Raw genomic sequence first — 15,658 nt, 5'->3', positions numbered from 1 at the left:
GCTATCTTCCTGTCACTATATTGATCAATACACTATGCCAGAAAGGTCCCCCCTCCAAAACATCACAGATTCACGTATAACAGTGTTTGATGAGAGAGAAAGAGAACAGAGTAAGTTTCAGAAAGAAAGACCATGATGAAAAAGTCATTTGACACAGCACTCCCCCATGGACTCTCTACGTTCTCATTAGTATCATGGGTTTCCAAGAAATGTCACAATAAATACCAAGGGTGTCGTACTGTTGGTATACACCCCAGTGAAAGATTTGGGGGAAGGGGATTAAATACTTCATACTTTACTTTTGGCCTGAAGTCAATAGCTGGGGAAGCTGAACCTCTTAAATGACCAGACTTTTCAGCAGTAGGTGCGTGGGTTAGGGGGCTGGCATGGGCTCCCAACCACAGCTTAAGGAAAGACACACCCTAAATCTCTGTAAGAAATACCTTATTGTTTGGATATTATAGGCCAAATAATTAGAAAATTCTCTTTCTAGGATCTGGGGAGGAAGAGGGAAGCAGAGTCTGCCAAAAATAAGAAATCCTCATTTCCCACTGCAGGTCTCCACAGCCAAGGAGCCTGTCGTTGTCCTAAAAGACATTCTACCTGATAATATCTAATTGACCCTCACCTGGAAAAAAATGGTGGCCACTTATTTTCTCAACACCACAGAGAACATACAGTAAGGGGAAAAAGAAGATTTTATTTTCAGAAAAACCTATAACCACATTTCAACAATCATGATCCTACATCTATACCACAGAACTGATTGATAAAACAACTAATGTTTACTGAGCGCGTACTATGTCCCAGGGAGCGTTCTAAGTGCTTTAGATAAACTTTCCTATGTGAGCCTCACAACAAAAATCTAGGCTATAGGTCCTGTTCCTGTCACCTTCTTACAGATCAAGAGACTGAAGCACTGGGTAATAGATCTCTTAACGAAATATCCTACAAGGGAATAACAGCAAATTAGTGTTCCATGTTTTCTTACGCAGTTATGAATTTAAGAGATTGCGTACAAACGCGCTTTAGACAGTAGTCCAGTTTCGTAAGTTAGCACGTTCAATCCTATTTGTATACAACGCCATTTCAACCTGGAGTCCCCCAGCACATATAAGAGAACTCGCAGGGCAGAGGATGGAGACCTCCAGGTCATGCTAAGTACCCATAACAGTGTATTCACCTTGTCACACTGCAGAGACTGCTGTCAGCTAATCAGATATTTCAATACTTGAAAAATTATTCCTCCTCTAACACCTAAGTAGATACATAGAGCTTATTTCTTTTTCTTCCACTTCAAGGGTGTTAATGGAAGGCCAGGTTGAGATCGAGAAGTTTCAGAATGATTTATAAATGTATACTTCATAGAAGCGGCTCTAATGGTTAGAAGAGCAAAACTAAGCAAGGTCCTGAGAGGTTAAAGGAAACCCACTCTATTATTCACTAACACCAAGTAAACCTGATCAACTCCCCAAGAAAGAAAAAGGCCTTCTCTGTTACACCAGGGCAATTCCTTAAAAAAATGATACACTAGTTTAACACTGAGCAAAAAAGTAGCCCTTTTCCAATTAAACTGCAAGGTCCACCATACTTATCTTTGACGGCACAGTTCTTGAAGTTACCTGTATCTTGTCCTACAAGTGTTGCCACCAGTTCAATGCTATTAGTTCACTGAGTAAAGAAGCTTTCTCAAAACAAAGATTTAGGGATGCCTTACTTAATTAGAAAAAAAAGCAAAACAAAACCTGCAGATAGATACATCATGATATTCACTTCTACGGGAAATGCTGAAAGGGACAGCACAGAGTTTTTAAGTGTCCACATGCAGGTTCCCTCCCTGACACAGAGAAGCTGGAACAAACAACTCTCAATCATTCACTCTAATGGAGGGAAGAAGAACTCCAGGTAATCCAGAGTGTCAAATAATCAGCTTTTGAAAGCATCCATTTTCTTTGCACTTGAATTAAGGTACATCTAAAATTGGGTAACTCACTCTGAACTAAGTCTTAAAACCCCATGAGACAGTTTTCAGGAAGGTCTAGGAAGGAGCCCAGTTTCTTTTTGTCCTTTCTTTATCCAAGGTCTCCCAGCAAGATGGCCCAGGAAGGAAATACGGCCTGATCTCCTTGGTCCTGCTGAGGGCAGGGGGAGCTCAGATGCGAGGCATCCTGAGAGCATGTCAGGGAAGAGGGAGAGGGCTGCTAATAAACTAACAATTCTGCACATTCCATCATGTGAGCTCATCAGCGGAAGATGCCCAGAGACAGCCACCAGGCAGACTGGAGTCGCTTGGGTACCTATTATTCGTTTGCCAGGAAACCAGGTCCCAGTTTTACTCCCCGCCTTCCTTCACAGCATTCATTACAGTTTATAATTATATACTTGGGTGCATATTTGATTAACGTCTGTCTCTCTCTCTCTAATTAATTAAGAGGGCAAGAGTGCTTTTCCTCACCACTTGCACTCTCTCTCCCCCAGCATCTAGCATCCTGCCTAGATCATAGTAAGTGTTCAGTTAATGTTTTCTGAGCAAATACATGAAACAGAAAGAATAAGTGCTATTAGCAAACCTGAAAGCAAGAGTTTGGAGGTAGAGAGTCAACCTACAGATGATGCAGTGCTGGCAGCATCAGGAAAAATACTGACAGGTTCCTGCTCTGTACAGATTAACATAAAAACAAAGGCATAATCGTTACAACACAATTATGTATCTTTCTTTGCCTATGATGATATAACAATCTAACACTATTGCAGCAGTCCATTAATTAAAAGTCAGAAGCTCATATCTGAGCCATTAGCTTTTAATCACAAAGAAACACAGACTACGAATGGTAGTACTAAAAACACTAACAGTGACCTTTTTGTGACAGTCTCTGCAAAATATGCCTCAGGATGAGGAAAAACTAAAATGGCCATTTCATGGGGTCCACCTATGGAATATGACAGAATTGTCATCTGCTTGCCACGTGCCAACGTTAAGTCAGAAATTGGGAGCTGGAATTCTGCAAAGTCTATAATGCGACCTTGACAAGAAAATGAGGTATTCCTCACCAAAGAAATGTCGAAATGCAAGCCCTGACTCATCCCTTGTTCACCTTCACAATAAGGAAAGCTATCTTATACTAAAGAAATCAGGTGCAGAAGGCGCCTTTTCAATCACTTATTCCTCCTCCTTAATTATGAAACAGGTATGAGAATTCAGGAGCCATGAAATTAATTATTTTTTTGAAAAACATTTTGTGCAATTATTCAGTGCAGAGAAGAAATGATTAAACGCTACCAATCCTCAATCTTCACAATTCTAACGAAGACTTTCTGTTGATGTTTATACCTGGGCCAATCAGAACTGACCATGAAAACAAAATATACACCGAGAACTATATTAGCCGACTACTTAAGCTTCAAAGAGGCTCTATATTTACAGGTTACCCTTGAATTGAGATATAGTATCTGCAGAGTAGAGGTTCTAAATCTTACCCCTTCGTTTCTCATGATAAATTGGATTATTTTACATAAGACTATTCACTGTTTTCTGTAATGACCTAAAACCCTGCACATTTACCTTAGTGTAAAACCGGGGCAGCTGAACTGAGCGCACAATCTTGGCATCGCTGTCTGTCCAAAGAAACAGGCTGAAGTATGTTCTAAAAGTATCCCAAAGCTATCTTTTCCATCTTCCTCTGGCTCCTTTCAATCTGAACATAGCCTTTTCGTCTTCATTTTCACTCCAGTTTCTTAACTCAGCAGTCCCCTGCCTCGCTGGCATTGCACTTGAGCAAACATTTCTTTGTGCCCATGGTTTTCCTTTTCTACCGACCGTGTGTACTTAGTTTCTGAATGCTGGGTGAAACAGCGGAAATACGAGCCAAATATACATCCTGTCCATCATGCCGCCATCTCCAAAATGTTGCCTAGTACACCTAGTACATCAACCCATTTATATCAGCAATGTTTGCGATATAATCATCTAAGTCTCCCACTAGTGTAGTAGGAAGTACTCATTAAAGGGCAAGACGTGCCTAAAACTGGTCGGCGACCACACGTCCCCGGTTCAGCCACAGCCACTCAGGTGCTCACCTTCCTCTTCTTCCTCCTCTTCTTCTTCTCTTTGGCCGCCTGGGCTTGCTTGTGCTCCCAAACCAGATTAGTCAGGTTGGCCACATACTCATCCGTCTGCTGCAAAAGGTACGCTAAACGCCTATCTTTCTTTTGATCGATCAGTTTTCTATAGCCCTCTTCATCTTCAGCCTATTAAGGAAAGAAGAGCGTGATCAGAACATAATAAAAGTTTGCAGACGACACCTTTTTCCACTCATCCCTCCCCTTGATGGTCTGAACTTCGGTGGTCCGCGCAGCACACCGAATGATTCCGGCCACCCGAGTTCTCGCACCCTGTCTGGGAATAGGGAACACACGGAGGTACGATGCCTATGCCCCGGGGCACCAGAGTTCACGGCAAGGTCAACACACACAACTATCTGTGTGGTGTGATCAAGCACTCTGAGCCAACTTTTCATTCTTTTGTGTTCCTTTAACTGCGCAAAAAGTGTTAAAATTTCAGGATTCACCATCTGAAACTTATTCTTAACTTTATATTTTGGAAAGTCAAATATAATCAAAAGTAGAGAAGGTAGTATAATCTCTCATATAACCAACACCAAGCAACAAAAATTAACTCCCCATGACTCCCGTTTGTTTCGCTGCAGCCCTTCCCCCACCTCCTCCCTGCAATCCCAAACTGGATTGTCCTGAAGCAAATTCCAGACATAGTAGCTTTTCATTCATAAATATTTCAATAAGTACTTCCAGAGGCAAGGAACTGAATAGGTTTTGAACAAATAACTTCTTATACTTAAAAGCATTACAAGAACTTCCCTGGTGGCGCAGTGGTTAAGAATCCACCTGCCACCGCAGGGGACATGGGTTCAAGCCCTGGTGTGGGAAGATCCCACATACCGCAGAGCAACTAAGCCCGTGTGCCTCAACTACTGAAGCCCGCTTGCCTAGAGCCCGTGCTCCGCAACAAGAGAAGCCACCGCAATGAGAAGCCCGGGCACCACAACCAAGAGTAGCCCCCGCTCGCCACAACTAGAGAAAGCCCGCGCTCAGCCACGAAGACCCAACGCAGCCAAAACTAAATAAGTAAATGAATTTATAAAAAATGTGGTTGACTGGGAGGGATTTTGGTCAGCACTGCATAATGGGCCCAGATAACTGGAGACAATTCATTAGCACCTGAAGCCTGACAGTGCTGAGCCATAAAACAGACACAGTACTTCCCACTTCTACCTCCTGTTAAGCAATATTATGAGGTTAAATGGAATAAAAACTGATGCACTCTGGGTCATTTCCAGAGAAATCTTTTTATACATCCCAATAAAAGGACATCTCAAAAATATCTTCCTCATGTGATGCAGGATAAAAGGAACACACTGCAAAATCTTTTAAGAGGCAGCTCTTTACAGAGAAGCTTAGGTTTTTCAGTCCAGGGCTGTCCCTCCAGCATCTGCCCGAGTAACAGCAGCCTCATCACTCCGTCTGGCTGCTGTCTGCCCCACGGATGAGCATGAACCTCAAATGCTATTATAACTGTAATTGCTTTTGGTTATGGTTGATCTCACTTGAAGAAAGAATGATAAAAAAAAACTTCAGTGTCTCTGTTATCTGTATATTCCATCATTTAATTGCGAAAATTAATGATTTGCAAATGCCTAATCATTAGTGTCAAGCCAATCTGTTACTGAAGTTCTAATATAGTTTCACTTCAGTTGAATCAGACAAATTTGACTGTTCCCTGCTCAAATACTATAAAATGGTCTCCCCAGCTAGTTAGCCGTCTCCTGGTCCCCTCCCTCCCCAAAAAAGAGAGGGAGGTAGAAGGTAAGATTTAGTAGACCTCGGACACAGAGCCTTTTAAAATATGGTGTTCACTCTCCGAAATCCAAAAAAATTAATGACAAAAAAAACGCAAACCGTAATACCAGCCAGGAAGACTATGTCATTTGGAATTTTCCAGGGACATAATTATGGGTTGAGGCTAATGATTTTATCTTCATCCAGTACCCAGGCATTACATCCCAGATAGAATTTGCACGTCTCCTATCAATATACATTACACACACTTTTCTAAAATCCACGGTGTGCTCTGAGGTCCAATTCCAAAAATAAATGGCCAATAAACTCAAATACGCAGGCCAGTGATATAAACCAATTCCTTCTGTGTTTATATATCCATTAAAAAGTAACGGTGGAAAAGAAATGACCCATGAATAGCCTTTGACAATAACATGGCTATGATCAAAAAAGCAGCATTTCAAAATTAACTTAAAAATCACTTTTTAAACTGTTAGAGAAAAATTTCTGCCAGAATTTTGAAGCACCAGTGGCTTCAAAAAAAGAGAACTTCTTAGATTCCAAGACACAGCTTCATGAGATATTCATTCAAAACAACTTGTGTCATTAGTCTCAAAGAGGCAACACTTTAAAAAGAACTGCCGTTTCCATCCTTCCAGGTCTGGTGATCAAAACTGCAAAATATAGTACCTGCCTTTATGTAAAAAGCTATCATCTGGGGCTTTCCTGGTGGCGCAGTGGTTGAGAGTCCGCCTGCCGATGCAGGGGACACGGGTTCGTGCCCCGGTCCAGGAAGATCTCACGTGCCGCGGAGCGGCTGGGCCCGTGAGCCATGGCTGCTGATCCTGCGCGTCCACAACGGGAGAGGCCACAATAGTGAGAGGCCCGCGTAGCGCAAAAAAAAAAAAAAGAGCTATCATCTGAATAACACTGCCACCCTAGGACATGGAAACCCTATACCCATCAGTGGTAGCCCTAGATTTGTGGCACTGCACTGTCTAGGAAAGGGAAGGTATTTTTACTCCATCCCGGTGAAGTTCAAAGGAATGGATTAGTATATTTGATAAGCAGCTTTTACTCTCTCCTTCTACTACAGCACGTTTAACATTCTCAGTGCAGATGGCTGTGAGGGGAGCATTTTCCTGGGTTCCTGTAGGCAGGCCCCTTACCATCAACCTCCGCATTCTCTCCTTTTCGATCCGCTCGGTCTCCTTCTTCTGCTCCCTTTCAGTGTTGGCGTGCCAAGTGGCCACTGCTTTGGAAAGCTTCTGGATCTTCCCAGCCACAGACCGATGGTACTCCTTAAAATCTTTTGCATGCTGCAAAATACTGTTCAGGTATTCCTAAGGGATCCAAAGCGGGGAGAAGAGAAGGCTTAAAATTCAGTTCCCAATGTCGTTTGAGGTTTCATCATAGTACAGGGAAACTCTGTGTATGGAACACCCATGGGGGACTAGAACCTATTTTGGGACAGGTGCCCTGGTGTGTCTCCATAGCTGAGGTGTGGGCTATGTAGTGGCGGGAAAGATGACGTCTCAAAGTTCGTTTTGGGGCCAGCCGGTGGAAGAGAAGCCTCCCCGGCCTTGAGGGTGTGGCCACGTGAAAATGGAAAGATCAAAGGTTGAGAGAGACCTGCAAAACAGCGATGATGAAATTTAAAGCAAATCACTCCCAGATAAACCTCAGGGAGACGGGTGTTTCCAGTGAGAAGCGTGTTACAGAAGTAGTGTTTCTTCTGCTCTCACTTAAATACCTTAGAATTGTCCCTCAGAAGAAGTTTTATAGGAAGCTAAAATTGCCATACACCTTTTGTATCCACTTTTTAAATAAAGAAGGGGAAACTTAAAACCTTATTGACACTTAAGTCCAACACTTTTCAAAACAAAACTTAATCAAGGCACTAAATTAAGCACAGAAAAACAAGTAAAATTCACAGGATTACGACACGAGATCAGATCCTACATCAAAATATTTCCAAATCCCTAGAAAGGAATGTTTTAAAATATCTGCCCCGTGAAACCTTCAACTGGGCCCTTGAAAAGCCCCGGATACTATATTTATATCTGTGATAAAAATAACGGTTTGCCCTCTTCTTTCCAAGTTCCCTCTTCCCCAGGACTTTGCTCTAGGAAACACGCCTGTGCCTACCCAGTCAGCAGCATCCCATGGGGTTATGAATTTGACACGTGACTGGAATTCAGAAAGCAGGGTCCCCCCCACCCCCTTATCCTGTACTGACCGTTTGCATGTCCTTGCGGAGGTCACCTACCACTCTGGCTGGGCCTAGGTTTCCTCATCTATGACATGGTGTGGTTGGACTACGTAAGCTCCCAGGATCCTTTCTGTGACGTCCCCACTGCCCGCAGTTGTCCATTTTCCAGTGGTTCTGACTCCACCCAGTTTCTTGGTTCGCATCTCTGCCAACGGCGGGGCACCCAGAGCCCAGGCCCAAGTACCTGGTGCTTCTGCCGACGCTTCCTCTCCTGCTCGATCTTCTGCTGCTTCTCCAGCTTCTCCGTCATGCGGGCTTCCCTCAGGGTCTGGCGCTTGCTCCGTTTGTATGCTTTGGAGTTGAGGGCCGTCTCCAGGGTCGTGTCCCGTCGCATGCAGGCCACTACCTCCTGTCTCAACTGTCAAGAGGGGAGCAGTTAGAACACCTCCCCAGACAGAGGCCAGACCCCCGTCGTCCCCTGCCCTCCATTTAGTGGAGCCGAATGGTGACTCCCTGAGTTTCTCCATCACAGTTGGCCTTTTAGGAAACAAAGGGACTACATCATGCTGAATGTATATGGTATTTTCAAAGATGCTCTAAGTTTTCTTTCCAAAAAATTCAGAGAGGGAGCAAGTACGGCACTGTTAACAGTAAAGAAAATAAATCAGTAAGTAAGTAGAGGATGTCTTGGCTTTTAAATAAATTGATTCACTCTATTTAATTATCCTAATGATATTAATTAGTTAATAAGCTTTTTACATTTTTTTACTTCATTGTAAGTGTCATGCTAACTTTCTCTTTGTGCTTAAAGATTAACGTGAACAACGCTGGGCAAAAAAGAATAGAAGAGTTACTTCCTGCTCATGTGAAGTAGCTGCAGATATGCAAACAGTGTTAATTCATCATCTCATGTAAAACACGGGAAATACTAGTTTGGGCTTCCTCCCGGTCCTAACAATGATATTCTTTGCAAGATACTTAGTTTTTTTTTTTTTTTTTTTTACTGTATTATGGACTTCTTTTAGATCAGAAATATAGTATTTCATTCATATTGTATGTTACGTGGTGGTAAAAGGTGGGGGGTGGAAACATGCACTGAAATAGCAATTCGACTGAATCTGAAATCAGCATCCATTACAGCTAATTTCATTGGAAAACTTCACAGATAACAGATTTTTCAATAATATGAAGCAAAAACCAGAAACCAATCAGAATCCAGCACAGTGAAGCTAATTTGAATCTAATCTTATTCCTGAAAATACTCATTTAACAAAATTTTATTCAACAGCTTATCAAGGCATTTTATGAAGTTACCTGTAAGAAAGAAGCAAATGGAATGCAGAAAGTTTTTTCTTTTCTTTTTTTGTTTTTAAGTTAAGCTCTAATCTACTCTCACAAACCTATGGTTAAGTAGCCGCCAGCCACCATGATGCCCCTCTTGTGATACTATAACCAACAAGGCAAAACGTATTTCCAAGTTCATATGACAATAGCAAGAGGGATGGCCTTGTGATTTTGCTCACATCCTCCAACAGACCAAGTCATGTAATTCAGTACTTCCAAACTACTTTCAGTCATTCATTATTCATTTTGCATGCCCCGAGACCTTCACCAAACAAGCCCGTCTGACGGGCGAGGAAGCATTCCTTTTCCCCTTTGGCTAAATGCCGCTGTGTGATGACCAGGGGACCTGAAGCTTTGGGGTGAGAAGGCAAAACTCGCCAAAGTGAAAATCAGCTCTACTTCATTCCACTAGTCTCCTACTGATTTAGCAATTATAAAATAGAGCACTATGCTAGCCTTTCATTTTTTTTGGTATGTGGGCCTCTCACTGCTGTGGCCTCTCCCGTTGCGGAGCACAGGCTCTGGACGCACAGGCTCAGCGGCCATGGCTCACGGGCCCAGCCGCTCCGGGGCATGTGGGATCTTCCCGGACCGGGGCACGAACCCGCGCCCCCTGCATCGGCAGGCGGACTCTCAACCACTGCGCCACCAGGGAAGTCCCTATGCTAGCCTTTCTTAATCAGTGACTACTAAGAACATAGCAAGAACAATAGATACAAATTCACTGATAAGTCAAATATGGGGGTCTGATGTGATGAAATGCTCCAAAAGTAGGTGTTGATGAATAATCAACAGTTACAAACCAGTTTTATGTATTTCTATAAACAATGAGCTATTTAGTTGAGTGGCTTTCGTATTTGTTAAAATGATTTTCATAGTCACGGCTAGGATTTTACATTTCTCTTTACAAAGAAGCTCTGATCTATCACCTTCCTGTTTTTCTTTGAAACCATAAAGGCAAACATAAGCTATCCCATCTGTTCTCAAGGTTTCATCTACAGTAACAAAATGCCGTAACTCTGACTTTGGAAACCATAATATGGAAGAAAAAAATGTCTCTGATGTACAGAAGAGAAAAACAGAATAATAAGCAGTTAGTCTTCATTCCTTTTAGTTCTGTGCTGCTGGTCGAAAAGATACAGTCTTTTACTAAGTTTATATCTTTATACCAATATTGAACGACTTAAGGAAACACACAGATCACACTCTGGAACAATTATATTTATTTCCTGCACCTCAGATGTGCTGGGGAAAAGGTATTACCTGACGCTGGAAATTGAGTAACCGAAGTGCTTTCAGTTCCACGGTTGCTTTGGTTCGTAAATCTGGTGGCAAAGAGCCAGGGAGATTTTCCAGTTCCTGTATCCTATGGGCTATGCGAGCCTGAAGTCTAACGGAGATAATAAAATGGGGGAGGGGGAAGGTGGAAATATACATTACAGTCTGGTCTTAAATGATAGACAACAACCTTAGGTTTAAGTTCACCTTCCAGATACTGACGGCCGATTTCTGATACCCAACTAGATTATCTGATGTTAAACAGAGAAAAGCTACCTTTGCATTAATGCAGACAGGTGCTATATTACTTAACACTTTGGCCTTCTTCACAACCTCTCTCTAACAGCCAGGAAGGAAGGCTCAGAATACATCTAGGAGGAAAGTCAAGCCCCATGGCTCCCTCCAAAGAGAGAGAGAAAATGAGACAGGAAAATATGACTTGCTCCCGAACGCCTGGCCAGCCAGAGTGCAGAGCTGAGACGACAGAGTTCTCTTTCTAACTTCTAGTTCTGTCCTAAGGCAACGGGGCCATTTGCCCTCCTTGCCAAGGTGCTGACAATGACAGCTAGTAAAGCTGAGTGAACAAGAGCAGTGTTAGGTGCTGAGGTCACAGAAACCAGCCAACCCAAAACATTCAGAGAGGGAGAGCGCGCTACCGGCCACAACCATTTCCTCTGAGAGCAGTGCTTGCTTGAGAAAAGAAAAGGCAAATTAGGTATTTTTAAAAATGAGGTTTGGAGCAGCAGTAAATAGTAAACAGTTTTTAAAAACTAAGAGTTTCCAGAAAAGGACTGCCGGGGACTGTCCTCATTCTGGACATCATCAAAAAATAGAACTATAGGTACTTCCTCACAATACGGGCAGAATAGAAAATAAAAGACTTACTACTTGATTCATTTGGGATACTATTACTGTTAGTCATAGAAACTGGTTTTAGGGTTCACCTGGATCCTATTCTTACAAATAATTACATGCCATCTAAATCTATTTTTAGAATGACCTCCCCCCACATTTGGGGCAAAACTGTCTTGGAATAGATTTCGACAAAGAAAGAACAGTAAAAGGTAGTAAGTTAAACTAAACTAATAGTAACTCCACTAAGTTAGGTGCATATAAAGCACAATTCTGTCTCTCTCTCTCTCTCTCTCTCTCTCTTTCTCTCTCTCTCTCACACACACACACACACACACACACACACACACACACACACACACACCTCTACAAGGTAAATGCGCCATTTTATTGAAGAGAAAACTGAAGTTCAGAGATATTAAGAAACATGTGGACGTCACGGAGCCAGTAAAGGAGAGAGCCGAGGCTGGAACCCTCACTGGCCTGACACAAACACCACTGCAACGATACTGCAGATAATTAAAATATACTTCCTAACTGCAAACTCCCTTGGAACTCAACTATAAAAATTGATAATTAAAGATTCTGTTAAAAATTAATATTATGCTTTTTTCAACCTTTATGATGCTGTCTGTTGATATAAAAAAGTAAAACCTTCTGTGACTTAGATGTTGCAAAATATCTTAATAGTTCATATAGCCCAAATATCAAAATGAGGGCGTTTTTAAAAACTTAAGAGTTGTTTGCTTTGGTAGAGAAATAAAATATCATCTTTTTCAAAACTTCAAAAATGATAGTAAGAAGGGTAATGCATCATTTTTCACTGACTTCATTGACAATAATATTCTGATAGATTCCTCTTTTATTCGGTATATACGTGTTATTAATTCTGATTTACTAAATGATTTACCATCATAATGTGTTATTACTAGTATTATTGTTATTGTGTGTTATTTCAACTATGCGTACCAACACAAACAACAGTACTTTTAAATGGTTTAACCATGCAACAGACTAAAAATGTGTTAGTTCAGGCAACAACAATAAACTTTCATCAATTTATTCTCTTGATCAAATTGTTCAGACTCTCCCAACTTTCTTCCACATTCCTTTTACTATTGATACTCATGGGATTCTCATCACAGTTTAAAATTTTTCTTTGTATGAAACAAACCTTTACTTTCTTTAGCCAATTCAATTTCTTAAATACGCACATAACCCAAAATTCCCCAATAGAGCAACAGGTGACGGATCTTAACAACTAGGATATTAAGAGAAAAATCGATTACAGATTCTTCTCAGATACATAATTTAAAGGGAAAAAAACTAAACCCAGATAATTTTCCTTGTGTAGCGTTAAGGCCATACTAAAGGAAATTTAGATACTACAGCAGGGTGAGATATGGTTATTCTGCTTCCTTGGTTCTACATTTATTGCAGACCCTTTTCATTTGACTATCGCAGAATGTTTTCAAACTATCCCTTGGTATTGTGTTTTACTGTTTGACAAAGTGGGTCAGGTGCTACATTAGAAGAATGGCTGCTTTTTCCTTAATCATCTAAACGACTATGGAACTAGGCCTAAATAAATAATCTTAGGACAACCGGGCTGACCGTGTAGAGACTAAATCACACTGAACCGGGAGAGGGGGGGAGTTGGAGAGCGGAGAGGAGAAGTAGGGAGGTGGGGAGGTGTGGAGTGGGGTAGATGGAGCCTTGGCTGACTTGGGCATGGGAGGGGGTGAGGGGTTAGGAGGGGTGCACTTCTTCCTGAAATGACTGCTTCCCCAAAGGGCCTAGTAATTTGTCAGTGAATTTCAGATTCCCCAGCACAAAAGAATCTTTCTTTTATGAAAGGGAGGCAAGAAGTTAAAAGTGCAAACGTGCAAACTATAGGAGAAGAGGAAGGGTAGATTCCAAAGTAAAATTGTATGCATTCGATTCAGCACACGGTGTGTGTTTGTGTGGGGTACAGGAGGGGCTTCTTTTTACGTAGAGAATTTTATCAGCGTGTGTGTGGTGGTTAATAGAAATCTTCGTTTTAAATAATGCGCCTCTCCAGACAATTTCATCTTCCCATCAGTGGGATTCAGCAGGTAGCCCGATAAGGAGAGAGATTCAGGATTCCAAACTTCCCGAAACAACAACAGATGTAATACTGCATAACTGCGGGAGACTCATGTAGGGTCCTCATGGGTACAGAAAATTGAAGCAGAATTAGGTCGCTCAGGTTTTTCATACAGATTGAAGAGTAAATCAAGAGGGCTTACTGTTCTGACAAGAAAAAGAGTTCCATTAAAGGCGACAGATATTTGTTCAGGTCCAGAGGAGAAGTTTATGATTCCTGTAGGAGAGTGATTTGAACAGAAAATGACACTGGTACATTTTGTTCCTTCCAGGAGCTGAGTGACACCTTTTAAGAAAGAGAGAGAGGGAGACTGACTTTTGGCAACTCTGCTGAGGAAGCGGCTCTTGGTGATTTCTAAGAAGGAATTCTCAGGGTTGTAATGGAGACCAGGGCAGGACAAAAAACACGGTAAGGGACCATGCTGGCTTCCTGAGGCAAGGAGGCTATACTACTGCTTTCATACTAAATTCTGACTTGATACCAAAGAGCGCTCACATAATTCAAAGATGCTCTTCTGATATAAACTCCTTTCAATGTGAAATATATTTCTTTCTCACACAGACATCTGTGTAATTTACATGCTAACATGATAATTCGTGGAGCACTTCTGACCAACCCTCTAATCCTAGATGGAAGAACTGAAGTTAGGCACATTGACAGGGCCGAAAAAGCATGCCAAAACACCAAAAAAAAAAAAGTCACTGACACTTACTACAGAGAAAAGCAGTACAGTTCCATCATGAGAAAAGGATGGTCTAAAAGAAAGGATCCAATTTAACTGAGAACAAAATGTTTTTAACTGAAGAGCTTGTATAGATCTGAGGCAAAGTGTTCATATGCAGAAACTTATTTATGCTATTACTGAAAAAAGATCAATCTGTCAAAATTCTGATTTTATGAGGAATAAGGAAAAGCGGCCAAGTGACTTAAAAGTTAAAAAAATTAAGATTCTGACAATTTCCTTTCAATTTTCATAGGCGAGGTAAGTGATATTACAACAGTCAAAGAAACGAACATCTGTTAAAGAATTTCTGACAGGTGATTTCTGCTCAAACCAAGTTTATGAAATTATAAAAGAGACTTTTTTAAAGACCTTGCTCAAATTCTCCATCAGGAGACAAAGATAGACTGGACTCTTCCTATCAGTGCTAAAGGGTAGTAAGCCGTTCTCTCAAAGAGGGGCAGAAGGAAACGAGTTTTTTAGCTGTCTTTTACAAGTGCCTAAGGGACTTAATCTAACCCTTTTTAAGGGATAAATATAACTAATCTCTGCAGCTGGACAATTTATCTTCATAGAGGCAGAAGCCAGCTACTGCTCTATAACTGAAGAAGACAAAAGATGCCCCTACAAAACCCTGCCAGTGTAAACCTTAGCTTCTTCTCAAGACGGCCACGGGAGACTTCAGGCCAAAAGACCCACCAGCTTTTTGAACCCAGGCTTGCCAAATCAATCACTTCAAAAGCCAGGCGGCTTAACAAAAGAGGAGACATTTATCAAGTAATAATAATAATATGAAAAAGAGCCATTCCACCACCTTCTGCAATGCTTACAATTTAAAAGATACTGATAGATACTTTTTTTTTTAATTGACACAGGTGTGGAGGACAAAAGCTTTCCACACACTGGAATAGGCTAAATAGTACTGATTAATACTGAATACTTTGGGAGACCATCCCTTAAGATCATTTTCAAAAAAAGTGCTAAAATGAGCTCATTACAAGAAAGGCCTGCAAATACAATTCTGGTAAAGATGAAAAAAGAAGGTTTAGGAGTCAGTAAGCGTGTACACGCACACACGCACACACACACACACACACACACACACACACACCCCATAGGATGAGTGAGGGGGAAAAAAATCTGGATGTATTTCTAGGTATAGTGTCTGTGTTACGAGGGTAGTTCATGTGATTTAACAAAGGGACTGGTAGCTCTGTACCTTCAAGGTGGGAAAATAACATTAGCTCTTAGGAAGTCAGAATTTCAGAGT

At 41.5% G+C, this 15,658-nt stretch overlaps 1 protein-coding gene across 5 annotated transcripts in view; it reads right to left on the bottom strand.

Annotated features, from left to right (window-relative positions):
• The window catches only part of SMARCA2 (SWI/SNF related BAF chromatin remodeling complex subunit ATPase 2), a 172,896-nt gene that overhangs the window by 123,957 nt on the left and 33,281 nt on the right, over nucleotides 1-15,658 (bottom strand). For all 5 annotated transcript variants that reach the window (XM_027105759.1, XM_027105760.1, XM_027105758.1 and 2 more), the window contains 4 exons: nucleotides 10,673-10,799; nucleotides 8,310-8,483; nucleotides 7,023-7,196; nucleotides 4,078-4,248 (listed from right to left, as the gene is read on the bottom strand). In XM_027105759.1, coding sequence (XP_026961560.1) covers nucleotides 4,078-4,248; nucleotides 7,023-7,196; nucleotides 8,310-8,483; nucleotides 10,673-10,799 — 646 coding nt within the window. The remainder of the gene's footprint in view (nucleotides 1-4,077; nucleotides 4,249-7,022; nucleotides 7,197-8,309; nucleotides 8,484-10,672; nucleotides 10,800-15,658) is intronic.

The sequence above is a fragment of the Aethalodelphis obliquidens genome, unplaced genomic scaffold (assembly GCF_003676395.1).
Source record: "Aethalodelphis obliquidens isolate GAN/ISIS:26980383/991018 unplaced genomic scaffold, ASM367639v1 scaffold7, whole genome shotgun sequence".
Taxonomy (NCBI): domain Eukaryota; kingdom Metazoa; phylum Chordata; class Mammalia; order Artiodactyla; family Delphinidae; genus Aethalodelphis; species Aethalodelphis obliquidens.
Note: the sequence above shows the minus strand (reverse complement) of the source record. Positions and strands in the feature narration are given on the sequence as shown.